The 13,785-nt window shown below is 48.8% G+C and overlaps 1 protein-coding gene across 1 annotated transcript; it reads left to right on the top strand.

Moving 5' to 3' along the window:
- Positions 1-3,430: 3,430 nt before the first annotated feature.
- Positions 3,431-9,411, top strand: Zic3 (Zic family zinc finger 3). Its single transcript, XM_075958138.1, has 3 exons — positions 3,431-5,038; positions 6,146-6,309; positions 7,110-9,411. Exons 1-3 carry the CDS (start codon positions 3,985-3,987, stop codon positions 7,287-7,289), a joined length of 1,398 nt encoding a protein of 465 aa, XP_075814253.1. The 5' UTR covers positions 3,431-3,984; the 3' UTR covers positions 7,290-9,411.
- Positions 9,412-13,785: the final 4,374 nt, after the last annotated feature.

Below are 13,785 nucleotides of genomic sequence, written 5' to 3' on the forward strand. Positions count from 1 at the left end.
AGGTCCTACAAAAAATCAGACTCAAAGCTTTGCTCGTTTGGCAGTAATCAGCTTCTCTGATTTTATTTATTGCTTTAGATTTGGGTATAAAAAATAAATCTTTTCCCCCTTTACTGTTTGAACTCAGTGTGAGGGAAAGGATCCTATTATATTTCCTATCCATGCAGACATGTGGATATTTAGACCAGACCACATACAACTGGGGGACACATAAAAGAGATTTATTGGTTAATTTAGGCTGCCTAATACACATGTAAACCCCAGTAAGCCAAAGTTGCTGAGGGAGCCTCGGTTATAGCAGAAAATAAGAACCACGACCCGGGTTCGAGTGGTCCTGCCCGACGCTAAGGTTCCTTTCTGCACCTGGGGGAGGAGGAGGGGGCCAGGAGTAGGAACAGGAACGCTTTCCACCTCTGGCCTTAGCTTCTGTGTAGGGAAAATTTTGCTTTTTCAAGTCACCACTTGGCTGGCTCTCAGACTCAGCTCCCCAAAGCTCTCTGTCCACCCCGCCCCCACTCCTACCCCCACCCCCACCCTTACCCCTACCCCCTACCTCCATCCCCTCCCCCCGCGCCCCACAAGTCCTTCCCGGAGTCTCCTTCCAAAAAACAAGTTGGGAGAGAAGCTGCAAGTCATGAGAAAAAGTTAACTTTTCTCTTGCCCAACAACACTGATTTGTGAGGCGCGGGGAGCTTTATTTTCTCCTGCAGGGACTGGCTACCGCGTGAGAGACACTGCTTTCCATCGCGATTAAGAGTCAAGGCTTCTCCTCCTCAAATATGCAAACTCTCACCCATACCAAGCACAACAGAATTGGAAATGGCCTGCCTGAGCCATGATGCTCAGAGTCCCCAGTCTCATCCTCTGGGGGTGTATCAGGAACCCAGAGCCTCACTGAGCAACTGCACTCTTAAGGGGCCTGGCTGCCCCGGGAAGAGCTCTTCGGCCCCGGTTTTGGCCTAGCTGAATCGCCTCAGGTCTGTCCCCTAACTAGAACTTCCCCCTCCCCCTTTCCCACCTTCCCACTTCTCGGTTGATGATCTAATTGAATTATGCCTTTTTGTTCCAGGGACTGCAGAGCACGTGCTGGAGGCAATTAATTATCGGAATGTGGCCGCATCAAAACGGACACTGGGTACCCGGTAGGTCAGCGGCGGCAACATCCCCTTGCCCTGCGTTCGAGACTACTCCCCAAAAAGAGACATGCTAGTCCCCAGCTGCCAACTCTCTTCTACAGTCCCTTGCCGGTTGCTTGCCCAGATTTCCTATCGTGCTAGACCCTCGCTTATCCGGGTATCTTCAGGGACTGCCGGGAAACACTTGCAGCCCCGGTGGCGGGACAGTCGCCTTCCCTCGATCTCCAAGCTCCCAGGATCGCTTTCTCCAGGATCCACTCATCGAGAGGATCCAAACTTTTTTTTTTCCAAGCAGTTACACGTCCTGGGATGGTAGGGGTGGGAAGAGGTAGAGGAATGCTCAGGAGGAAATTAAGAAAAATAAGTAGTCCTCCCTTTTGGCAAGCCTGACTCCACGGAATTCATTTGTATGATTTAAACATATTCTTTATTCCCTAAAACTCCGTACCCCTTTCCCTCCCCCGCCCTCGGCAAAAAAAAAAAAAACTCTTTAGAAGGAGGATAAAACCATTTTTTGGAGAGGTAAGTTTCAGTAGATGCAATAATTTAAGTCAGCAGTGAACCCACCTTCCAATTTGGGGAGAGGGCTCTGGATGTGGAGGGATGTGGAGGGAGATGGGGTGAATTTGATGTGAGGGGGTAACAACTATAAGATGTGTGCCAGGAGCATTTTCTCCTAGCAAACCAGAATAGAAGGTGAGGTGTTGGGCCAGATCAGGCAGATAGGGGCGCAGAAAGCGAAAAACTGCAGTTATACAGCTTGAGGCGGTCTCTTCTGGCGCCTCTGAACTTGATCAGATGTTGTTTCCTACAGAGAGATGGCGGCCAGGTTGGGAGGCTGCCGCCAGGCACAGACTTTGGGGGCTCTGCCCTGCTCGGGATGTGGCAATCACAGGCATCTCTCAGCCTTTTCTTCCCACTCACTCTCCTCCATCCTCTGCTAGTGCTTGGACAAATCATGGGTGGATTTATAACCCTGTTTATGGTCATTTTGTTCAGAAAAAAAAAAACCTTGCACCAGGGGTAGAGCGGTGGGGTAAGAAGGCCACTCCAACACAATCCCCTGGAAAGTAATTCCTTAGGGAGTGACTGCTTCTTTGGGTCACTAGCTGCTTCGTCTGAGAAACAGGAGAGTTAAACCCAGTATGTTAAGAGGGGAGACAATTCCATGTCCCAGATTTCCTTTCCACTTTTGCGTTTCAAAACGTTGAAGATTCAACGCTTGTTGGTCATACGAAAACCAGTTCCTGTCTGATGTGTTTACTGAGTGTTTTGTGCACACAGGCCGTGTTCTTGCATATTTAGCACTAGTGAATGTTTTCTGCGATCTATCTAGTATGTTCGCTGTGCTGTTTATTTTGTGTTGATACTGTGTTGTGTGTGCTTACTTACGCGTGTTTCGCGAGGTGTGCTTGTTTTCCGCGTTTCGTTTGAGTTTCCTGCTGTTTGCTTAGGTTGTGTTATATATAGGATTGTTGTATTGTGTCTGTTGTATCTCGGGGCGGCGGCGGGGGTGGGGGTGGGATGGTGGTGGATGTTACTGAGTAGCAGCGAGTACAGCCGCTAATTCCAGACCTTAAGGTCACATCCTGACTCCAAAGTACCGGAGGAAGGCTCTGTGAGCAATCTTTCCTTCTAGTTTGGGCGCCTGACGACTGCCTCTAATTTGGAGCTCAGGCAGGGAAGGAGCTGAACCGGCCTGGGTCGGGGATCTCCTAATGGGGTGTGGGGCGGAAGCCGCAGCTGGGCTAGGAACACGGGTCTGTCCCATTCATGTAGGAATTTGTTCCGGGCACCTTCGGAGGGAAAATGTTCTAAAGGCGGGGAGGCGACAGGGTCCCAAGTGGGCACTGGAGTGTCTCCTGGACCGAAAAGGGGCGGCAGTGAGAATCTTATCGGGCCGAAGAGTTTCTTTAGCCTAAGCGGTACAGAGCGCGCGAGGCGTGCTTGGGACGTGTTGGAGCAGGGCCAAGTCAGAGAGAGGCCCAGCTCTGTCCCGCCGCTCACCGAAGCCCAGCCCCAGTTCCCTACAGCCTCGCAAGCCCGGCGGAGCCCACACAGGGACGCTGGAGCAGCCGCCGCCTCACCTGCCAGGCGCTCCGTAGCTACCCAATCAGCTGTGGTCGCCCGCCAGCGGCTGCCATGTTCTCCGCTTCGCGCTGCCAATCAGTGTGGCAATGGCCAATGGGCGGCAGGGCCGGAGGTCAGGTGATCGCAGGCCAGCTGGCTCCCCATTGGTGCGCGCTGCCCAGCCTCCCGCTCCGTTTATGTGCGAGGAGTGAGTGATTGACTTTATCAGTCCAAGGACATTACTCTGGAGGTGCAGAGGCTTGGACTGAGAGGCCAGCGGCGGGGTTCTAGCCTGCTTACTGCCGGCTGTCTTCCCGCTGGCCACGATCCACCTCCGCTACTTGGTGCAGTTGTGCCGGGAAGCCGGTACCCAAGGAGCCTTCTGGCCCCGTGGTTCTGCGCTCTTTAGTAGAGGAGGGGTGCCCGGGACAGGATTGACAAACCCCGCCCTCCACTTATTATTTTGCTTATTTTTCTTTGTGCGCTCCGTTAGTTTGTTAAAGCAGATTTAGTCCTAGAGTCTTTTCTCCTCCCTTCTCCCCCCCTCCTCCTCTCCCATCACCCTCCCCCCAATCCTTTTTCTTTCCCTCCTCCCTCCTGTCCCTCTGCAGGAGCCTCTCGCAGCCAACGAAAGTTGCAGCTCCGGGTAGCGCCTAGGGGGTCTCCAGGCAGTGTTCAACCGCCGCCATCCCTCTCTAACTACAGTCCTTCGGGGATCTCCTTCGCCTGCACCCTCGCTCACTTCAGTCGGATCTTCTGTGTCCAGAACGCCCCATCTATGACGATGCTCCTGGATGGAGGCCCGCAGTTCCCTGGCCTGGGAGTGGGCAGCTTCGGTGCGCCGCGCCACCACGAAATGCCCAACCGCGAGCCGGCCGGCATGGGATTGAATCCCTTCGGGGACTCAACCCACGCTGCTGCTGCCGCCGCTGCTGCCGCCGCCTTCAAGCTGAGCCCAGCCACAGCTCACGATCTGTCTTCGGGCCAGAGCTCAGCTTTCACACCGCAGGGTTCAGGCTATGCCAACGCCCTGGGCCACCATCACCACCACCACCACCATCACGCCAGCCAGGTGCCCACCTACGGCGGTGCCGCCTCTGCTGCCTTCAACTCCACGCGCGACTTTCTGTTCCGTCAGCGTGGATCTGGGCTCAGCGAGGCAGCCTCCGGCGGCGGGCAACACGGGCTTTTCGCCGGCTCGGCTAGCAGTCTTCATGCTCCAGCTGGTATTCCTGAGCCTCCTGGCTACTTGCTCTTTCCTGGGCTTCATGAGCAGGGCGCTGGGCACCCTTCGCCCACAGGGCACGTGGACAACAACCAGGTTCATCTGGGGCTGCGCGGGGAGCTATTTGGCCGTGCTGACCCCTACCGCCCCGTGGCTAGCCCGCGCACGGACCCCTACGCGGCCAGTGCGCAGTTTCCCAACTATAGCCCCATGAACATGAACATGGGCGTGAACGTGGCAGCCCACCACGGGCCAGGCGCCTTTTTCCGTTATATGAGGCAGCCCATCAAGCAGGAGCTGTCCTGTAAGTGGATCGAGGAAGCTCAGCTGAGCCGACCCAAGAAGAGCTGCGACCGGACCTTCAGCACCATGCACGAGTTGGTTACACATGTCACCATGGAGCATGTGGGGGGTCCGGAGCAGAACAACCACGTCTGTTATTGGGAGGAATGTCCCCGCGAGGGCAAGTCCTTCAAGGCGAAGTACAAACTGGTCAACCATATCCGAGTGCACACGGGCGAGAAGCCCTTCCCGTGTCCCTTCCCAGGCTGCGGGAAGATTTTTGCCCGCTCTGAGAACCTCAAGATCCACAAGAGGACCCACACAGGTAAGGGGAGCAGACAGGTGGGTGCGGGACTCCCCAGGGCCCTGCCACCAAGCGGACTCCGAGCTGAGAGGGAAAGAGGGGTGGAGGCCAAGCAGAGGGGCGGCGCCCCGCCGAGGCCATTCAGTAAAGAAGCGCTGTCACACTGCCTCTCCACCCCTCACCCTCCGGGAACCTGCGGCGCTTTTGCCGAGTTCTAACTTCCCCTGCAGATTGCTGTGGTCTCAGGAACTAATTGGGACCTTCTCCGGCCAGGAACCAACTGGCGCCACCTCTTTTTGTGTTCTTTTCGGGGTTACCAGGAAAAGACTCGGAAAGTGTTGGGAGTATATTGCTTACAAGCGACTTAGCTCTCTGAACACATTCGAGGGAGGCAACCATAGAAATGCTAATGAAAACTAACTTTGGTTACTTCCGTTCTTTTTTACACTTGATTGGCACATCTCCTAATTAAATGAGTGATACTTTTGTCAAACTTATTTTTATTTGGAGTTTCAGGTTCAGTTTAGTCCTCCGGAGGAAAGCTAATGTAGAACAGGCACTCAGTTTCTGTGCTCAGTAACCTCTTTGTAGAACTGGATGTATCCCCTAGATTTATATAGTGTTCTCTTTCCGAAAATTAGTAAAACTTCCAGGCTTAGCAAAGTCTCTACATTTGAAAGAGGTAAATGAAAAGACACAAAGAACGTGACGAATAGGACTGTCCCATCCCCGGCCCATTGTCCTGCCCAGCTTGGTTACACCGCCTAGGTGGTGGCATAATGTGCCCGCACATTGGGAACCCTGGTTATTTTGGAGTGGAGCCACAACTTAGGGCAAACTTGGAGGAATCTCTGAGGTTTCTTGGCCTGAGAGAACAAAGGGTTGATCAGGTTCTGGGCCGGCCCTACTCTACCCCTGCCTCAGATCAGCACTTCCCAACCCCAGGGAGCTCAGTCAACGCTCTGGGTTTTTCTCCGGGGAAAACAGATGCCTCATCCTTCCACAGTCCGCGCTCCCCTCCACGGAAAGACCACTGGACGCTTCATCTCTCCCTGTACCACTCTGAGAAGTTTCCGGCTCTAACTGTATGCTCTCCCTCCCTGTTTTGTTATTTTTGCCGTTTTGCAGGTGAGAAACCTTTCAAATGTGAATTCGAAGGCTGTGACAGACGGTTTGCCAACAGCAGCGACCGCAAGAAGCACATGCATGTGCACACCTCGGATAAGCCCTATATCTGCAAAGTGTGCGACAAGTCCTACACGCACCCGAGCTCTCTGCGCAAACACATGAAGGTAATTACCTCTTTATTAGCGGTCGGCGGTTTGTAAACATTCGGCCCGACACCGGGCGGCAGAACGGAAGCTCCCGCGCTACCAACCCTCTATCTTCCACGTTAAATCCGATTTGCTTCAGCACTGACACCTTTAACCCATTTTGAGGATGCGGGTAGAGGGGGGTGAGAAAGGGAGAGTAGAGTTGGGAGGGGGACAGAGTGGAGGGAACAATCGGTTTTTTTACGGGGAAGCTCTAACCGAGCTCGCCAGGGCTTGGGGCTTCAGTGGCCACTTCATCGTATCTCAGCCCACTGTGGGAATACGGAGTGGACGTGCCGAACCCGGGAGGGTCATTCGTTTTCTTCTCGGCTTCCAATAAAACAATAGGGCTGAGGAGCTCAGCGCAGTCCGATTCAAACACATTTGTGTGGAAATCATAGCACCCAGTCCCCACCCCACCCCTGTGCCGCTCAATCTCTATACCTGCTTTCCCAGGCCGAAATCTGGAAGTGAAATCCGGAGTGACTATTTTATATGGCCCGCAGAATTACTGCTTGCCCACTCCTTCCACACGACTAAAATGGCACTCTTTATTCCTTTTTCAGCCCGGTTTTTTGGTGGAATTGCTAGGGGTAACTTAGGCGTCAGTAATACGGGGGGGGGGGGATCATCCTGTTTCTCTTATAAGTGGGTCAGTGGGGAATTGCTCTTAAAGTATTCAAATCTGCTCTTGTTGTTGTTTGGGGTTTTTATTTCTGTTTGCTTTCACATTGCCATGTAGAATTATATTCATTATAATATATACATGTTAATTTTAGGTTCATGAATCTCAAGGGTCAGATTCCTCCCCTGCTGCCAGTTCAGGCTATGAATCTTCCACTCCACCCGCTATAGCTTCTGCAAACAGTAAAGATACCACTAAAACCCCTTCTGCAGTTCAAACTAGCACCAGCCACAACCCTGGACTTCCTCCCAATTTTAACGAATGGTACGTCTGAGGACAGCCAAAATGCATTTTAAAAAGAAAACTGAGACCAATCAGATGGAGATGGAGTTTTAAAGCAAGAGGCCATACATAGGGCTACATCTTGGTAATTGCGATTGTTCAGGAAGGTTTGGGGCAAATCCAAAAGTAGCCATGCCCTTTTCTCAGGATTAGGAAGTACATTTTGGCATCTGAAGGATTTTTTTTACAAAATCTTTTCACTGCTTGTCCTGTCCCTTCCTCTTGCTCGCTGTACACCCCATTCTGAAACTCCTTCAAATCACTTTAACACTTGTCCTGTTTCCTGAGGAAGTTATTGAAGGCTTGGTGGTGGTGATGTTAAACTGATGGAAATTCTTCTTCGCCTTAGTGGTGATTGTTTAAACTCTCACAGTCTTAAACCATGCCAAAGTCCTGTTATGTCTTGAACTTTTCTTCAAAGCATTACACTTGTGAATGTATCTTTGTCTAATGGGGTCGAAACTGTTGTTCAGTATTTTTTCAGGCTGAGGATATGATGTTACTCTACACAGATTGTGACGTTTAGTATACAGTTGCCTTTTGTAATAACTTTTTTTTGTAAATACATATCCGTTGATGCCATATTTATCGTTTGTAATTTAATTATTGCTGCAAGTGCCGGGAACTGAACAATATTTATGGATAAATGTTTTCTAACATTCTGTACAGCTTTTGATTATAACTGCTTTAGCATTAAACAATTATTGTTTGGAAAAAAGGAACACAATTTACAATTTTTGAACCACACTGACTTTTTTGTTTTGTAACAGCCTCCTACAAATAGGAGACGTGAGCAAACTGAATCTTGTCTGTTGGTATTTATAACTCATTCAGATCCGTTTTTGAATTGTTAAATTATTTTTCTATTGCAGTATAGATTCCTTACAATGTCAGTTTGCTTCGAGGAAGAACCCTCCTTTCTTTATCTGTAGCTCAGATGATTGTTTAAGTGCGAGTTTAAATGTGTTTGTCCTGGATTTTCGGCATGCAAATCAAATAATACTGATCAATTCACTTAGTGGCCATGACATCTCAATCTTGTACTTCAAAGACTGAGAAGCTGGATTTAATCATCCCTGCCCTACATATATAAACATAAGGTAACCTAATTAGTTTTATGTCCCTTAGTTCTTTATTACCTTACATAAAAATGAAAATAATGGCAGGATGCATGTCTATTGAGATCACTCATATACCTATATGTTTGTATCTATGAGTTATCTAATCTGCCTATCAAATCTATTTAGCTCTCTATATTTTCGAAAGATAGCACACCTCTGAAAATGATGGCAATGAGCAAGGCCAGTTGAGCAGTGCTTCTCATGGTAAAGTGCTTCTTAAGAGAACCATAATCTTTAAATTTTGGATGGCAAAGGCTGATTTGTTTGCTGTATATAGTTCCATTCATGAGTATCACAATTATTCATAACATTTATATAGCGGTGTAATAACTGCAGCAGTTCCTAAATGATACTGTGGAAAGAAAAGACATTTGCAAATATGTTATTTTTAAAGTTCATTACTTGTAGGCAAAGATGTTAAGAGCATTGTTTTCATTAAAATCAGTAACAATGAAAAATGGTTGTTTGTTTTGTGATATAATGTTAACAATCCATCTAATCTTCAGTGAAGCAACTCATTTGGACAAACAGTTCTTTTTACAATGAGTCTATGGAAAAGAACTGATTGCTATTTTGGGGGGCTGAAGTGTGTAGAGTTTGGAGACCTTTTTAGGGTGCTGTTGGTTGTTGAGAGCCCAATCTCGTCATGAATAACAGAAAAGTGGAGATAAGATATTGTGTAAAGTATTTAGAAGTGTAATGAATAGGCTTAAGTACCTCTTTCTCTTGAAGGGGCAATGCTCTCAGTTTTTGGTGGCAGTCAATTTGGTATTATATAATCAATTTCAATTCTAGAATTTTGTTGATTGTTCTTTTTGAAGAAATAAAGTCTTGGCACATCGTATTTATGTTATAACATTTTTTGTATTTGGTGCCCAATATTTTTCCATGTTCAAATAAATCAATCTAAAATTGAAATGCTTAGAGAATTTCTGGTGATTTAAAACAAACTTTGATTCCCAGGATACATTAAAACAATGTTTTGTTATCTACTGATTTTTGTCAACGGTTATTTACAATTTTTAATTGCAAATTGTTTGGGAGGTTGTTAGGGAAATGGTGTCTTTTGGAATTCACTTTCCTAGTATTCCTCTGAATGCCAGGAACACAAATTGGGATAATTACACGTGATGAGTAGGTGACTGGTCAGTTTACCACACCCTGCCCAGACATTCCAGTCTTGACCTTGACATTGAGGGTTTTGAGCAGGATCCCACAGTTCGGGCTTGCTGCTTTATTCAAACCATTTTAAATGCTCAATAGTTTTTCAGAAAGCTTTTTAAATCTGTGTCATTGTGAACTGGAAATGGCTGGCCTTTCTTCTACAGAATAAACGAGCCTCCACAATTTACTGTTTTCTCCAAGAATTCCCTCCCTGCAGACCCCAATCCTAATGTAAGCAGAGATAGTTGAGTACCTGACTAAAACCCTTGCTTACAGTCATTAATCACAAGAAATAACTCATTGGGACACATGACGTAGCTCTAGGTTTTTTAGTGATTTGAAAATATTGTACCGTAGATGTTTACGGAAAAGCCCTGTGAGTTCCCTAAGAGAGGAGCTGACAATGGTGATAAGCCAATAACTGGAGAAAATGCTCATGAGTTCCTCTTAATTGGATACAGCAAATTTTGCAAAATTATGCTTTATGCATTTTTCTACAAAGAAAACTGTTGATTTGGTTTGTTTTTATCCTTGGATTTTTCTTGCTCATAATGTGGCATTGGGAATGCATATTTGTATTCTTGAATTTTAAGTAAACCATCTAAGAATAAGCAAGCACACACACTCCAAGTCACAAATGCTGACGCTCAAAAGTTCAAGCTAGGTGCCTAGTAATCTACTCCTTTAAAATGAGTGGTTTACCATAAAAGTCTCAATTGTTAGGTGGAGGGCAAGTGGGGGAGCTGTTTCCACGCATGACAGATGAACTCTAGCCTTCATCCGGTTTGAAAGGTTCAAAGATCAGCATCCAGGTAAAGGAAGATAGTGTTCACAAAGCCCTCCAGGAAAGTTGGTGTGGAAGTGCCATATACTCCTTCCCATTTCTGGTTGACTTCTTGCCTCCTTTTTTTTGCCCCGGGCTTCCACATCCCCCTTTCCTCCTAAGGAAACACACACCCAAACCAGAAGTCCAAAGAAATACTAACTTAAATACGTTTCTTAAAGACTTTGCCACCATCTGTGTTTTCTGTCACAGGCCCTGGAGGCCCAAGGTTCTAGTTAGGCACTACTAGGTGGGAGGAAGGCTGGGAGGTGACACTAGAGGTTTCAGAAATCCTTGGGGAGCCCAGGGACCCTGTCCACACCAAATTCTTCTAAATCTCCGCATGAGGTTTGGTTAGGGAGGAGGGGACCTCATTTCCTAGGGTCAATTCTCTTGCGGTTTCTGCCCGCTGACCCTTTGACCTCCACCAACAGGGCCCTCGGCGGCCATAAGCTTGCGGATCGCCTTGGGCTCCACGGACGCTTCGCGCCCCACCGCCTCTCGGCCTCATTAGGCCGGCGGGGCTGTAAAGCAGAAATCAGCCTCTGCCTAATCCCGACCTGGGGTCAATACGAGCCCAAACAATGGCGAGCTCCGAAGGCTACAGCATCGCGCTGCCAGCAAACTTTGTGTTCAATTCCTATTCTACGGGCGGTGGCAGTGGGGGTGGGGATAAGGATGGTGGTACCCTAAGGACGCTTGCAGCATCCGCGTCAGTCCGCAAACGCCCTCTTGCTCGGCCCTCCAAGAGGGTTTGCGGTGCCCGAGATGGAGGCGGTGAGGCTCCGGCCTGCTCTGAGTATGAGGCTGACCCAAAAGGGGCCTCCTCTGCACTGGGGACACACTTTGAAGTGGCTTTTTAGCGCACACGTGTGAGAGCCCGGCCAGGGCCTGAGCGGGGACTTGCAGGGAGGAAAGTGGAGGCTCCGATCCGGACCTCAACCCCTCCCCTGCTCCCCGTGGCTTCGGCCTTTTCAAGCCGAGACCGGGGACCATAGGACTCCCCCAACCCCCATCCTCTGCGGGCGCGGCGCGCAGGCGCGTAGCCTAGCAGCCGTCGAGTAGGATTTTTGCGGCCAGGGGGTGGGGGAGGTTGAAAGCGGCCTCGCGGGGAGGGCGGCCTCGGCTAAACCGGGTTGGGGGGCGGGGGGAAAGGAGAGGGATGTGGGAAGGAGGGTTGGTTTGGGGGCGGCTCTCAAGTCAGGAACATGGCGGCCGGATGCGAACCCCCGTGGAGCGCCGCACAACGCAGACTACGGGCTGCCGCGCTGTGGTGTCGTTGAAATTCCCTGGTTATTCCTCAGCGCTGGCGCCTCGCGGGACAATGTAGGTCGTGGCAGTTGAATGCAGTTTAAAAACAAACAGACAAAAACGGAAGCAAAGAAGTTCTTCCTCGGCACGCTGTTGGGAAATTGATGTGCCCTTTAGGGGGTTTAGTTAGGGTTCTCACAGGATTTGGGGCACAAAACCCACCAGAAGAGGCTCCTGGTACAAAAACATCTCTCTCTCCTGCCCCTCGCCTTCGTGTGTGTGTGTGTGTGTGTGTGTGTGTGTGTTTCCAGTGAGCCGTGGCCCTGTTGAGATTCCACAGCACATAGAAACAGTCCTTAAAAACGAAAAACAGTAGATAGTGTGGTGTCTTCTCAGGACAATGGTCCAGCCAATTGGGATAGGAACGAAGGCTCATTAACCCATCGGTACGTTTGAGAATTCCAAAGCTACCCTGTCCCCAACCCGTTTAAAAGATCCTACGAAAACCCGGCACCGTTAAGTCTTTTGTGTGTGTACCCACAGCTGGTAGTCCTAGGCTCAAGGAGAAAGGGGCCCGAAATACCCAGAACTTCCATTCACGTTTTCCTTAACTTCCTTCATGCTGTCCTGTGAAACTGCCTGGGGTCCCGAGTTCCTGTCGGTTGCACAGGAAAATAAAACCGCTACAGATTCATCTCTGTACGTGTCGCTAGTAAGGAAAAGGACATTGTGAGTGTGCACTTTATCGACTCCCTCTCCTCTAGGCAAACACGTTGCAGGCACTCTCCTAGGTGTTCCGTCAGAGCAGCGTCCAAGCGAAAGGCCAATCTTGGGGTTGTCCACTATCAAGCATTCTGGCTACTGAAGGTGTGGGGTAGTTCCTGAGGGCCACCTTGGGAAGGGCCCCAGGTGGGTGGGCAGGTCATTAGCAAGTCTGGCACTGATCTGGGGGAAATCTGCAAAATAGTGCCTTTATCTGCAGAGAACAATTGATGGGGTTGTCTTTCCTCCTTTTCAATGCACAAAGACCGCGGCTTTGGAGCAAGAATTTGGACTATGCATTTAAGTTGTGGTGTTTTGCATTGAAAACCTCTGGGCAATTAAAATGAGCGTGCTCGCTACTATTTTTTTGTGTGCTTTTATTATGTGTGATTTCTGCATGTCAATGGAGCTGGAGCCTCTTCAACAGTTTGAAAACTTGTTTTTGAAATTGCCACCAAACTGATTTTTCCCCCTCCTTTCTGTGGGTAAAGTTTCCTTCCCAGGCTTGGCTACCCCACATGTCCACAGTGGAATAATCCTACTGACATATTTGAGAGATCAAATGAAGTAAACCGCACTAGGTTTATACTTGATTTTTCTGTGCTGTCGTCTGAACCCTGAAATGAGAGCTTTTTCCTGGTTCAATTTCTTATCAAACTTGCAAAAGAAAAAGTTCTTTAAATTGGAAACATGTTAGCCACGGGTTAGCTAAAGCCTGGAATCTCTTCAGTTGAACTGAAATCAAGCTAAGACCCTTTGGTGAATGGTTTCCTTGGGATACCTGAGATGTTTCTGGGTTACTTCTATGGATAAACTGGTTGATATATATAATGAAATTTCTTGAAAACAGGGCAAATTATAGTTGATGCCAAAGAGCACTCTTTTTCTCACTGAGGTTTTTGTTTCTATCATAATTTAAAATGTACAGCTTGAAAGTCCTCAAGTTTGCAGGAAACGTTGCAAGAGAGGACTGTTCACAGCACTGGTGCTAATGGTAACTTAGCATGGGAACACAACCTTGTTGAAAATTTGAAATATTCCTGTTTTCAAACGGTAATGATTGTTCTGTCTCTTTAAGAGACAAGCCACACCCACTCCCTCCCTCATCCACTGAGACAGGCTGATCTTCAGCTTCCAGCCTAAGCCTGAGTTCCTTCTCTTTTCCATCTCCCTCTAGGAGAGGCAGCTTCTCTCTCTCTCTCTCTCTCTCTCTCTCTCTCTCTCTCTCTCTCTCTCGCTTCCTTTCTCTGTTCTTCTCCTTCTCCCCCTTCCCTTCTATAACCCACTTAATAAATATCTAACCTCACTGTTCATGGCATGCCTATCTGTCTCACCCACTGCCGCCACGCAGCTCGGTAGCTGCCTGC

Source organism: Microtus pennsylvanicus, chromosome X (assembly GCF_037038515.1).
Source record: "Microtus pennsylvanicus isolate mMicPen1 chromosome X, mMicPen1.hap1, whole genome shotgun sequence".
NCBI lineage: Eukaryota > Metazoa > Chordata > Mammalia > Rodentia > Cricetidae > Microtus > Microtus pennsylvanicus.

Bases quoted from the DNA above. Each gene is read 5' to 3' on its own strand.
- Zic3 (XM_075958138.1), top strand. From the start codon at position 3,985: ATGACGATGCTCCTGGATGGAGGCCCGCAGTTCCCTGGCCTGGGAGTG. The intron at 5,039-6,145 runs GTAAGGGGAGCA...GCCGTTTTGCAG, and splicing joins CCACAAGAGGACCCACACAG to GTGAGAAACCTTTCAAATGT. The intron at 6,310-7,109 runs GTAATTACCTCT...TGTTAATTTTAG, and splicing joins CTCTGCGCAAACACATGAAG to GTTCATGAATCTCAAGGGTC.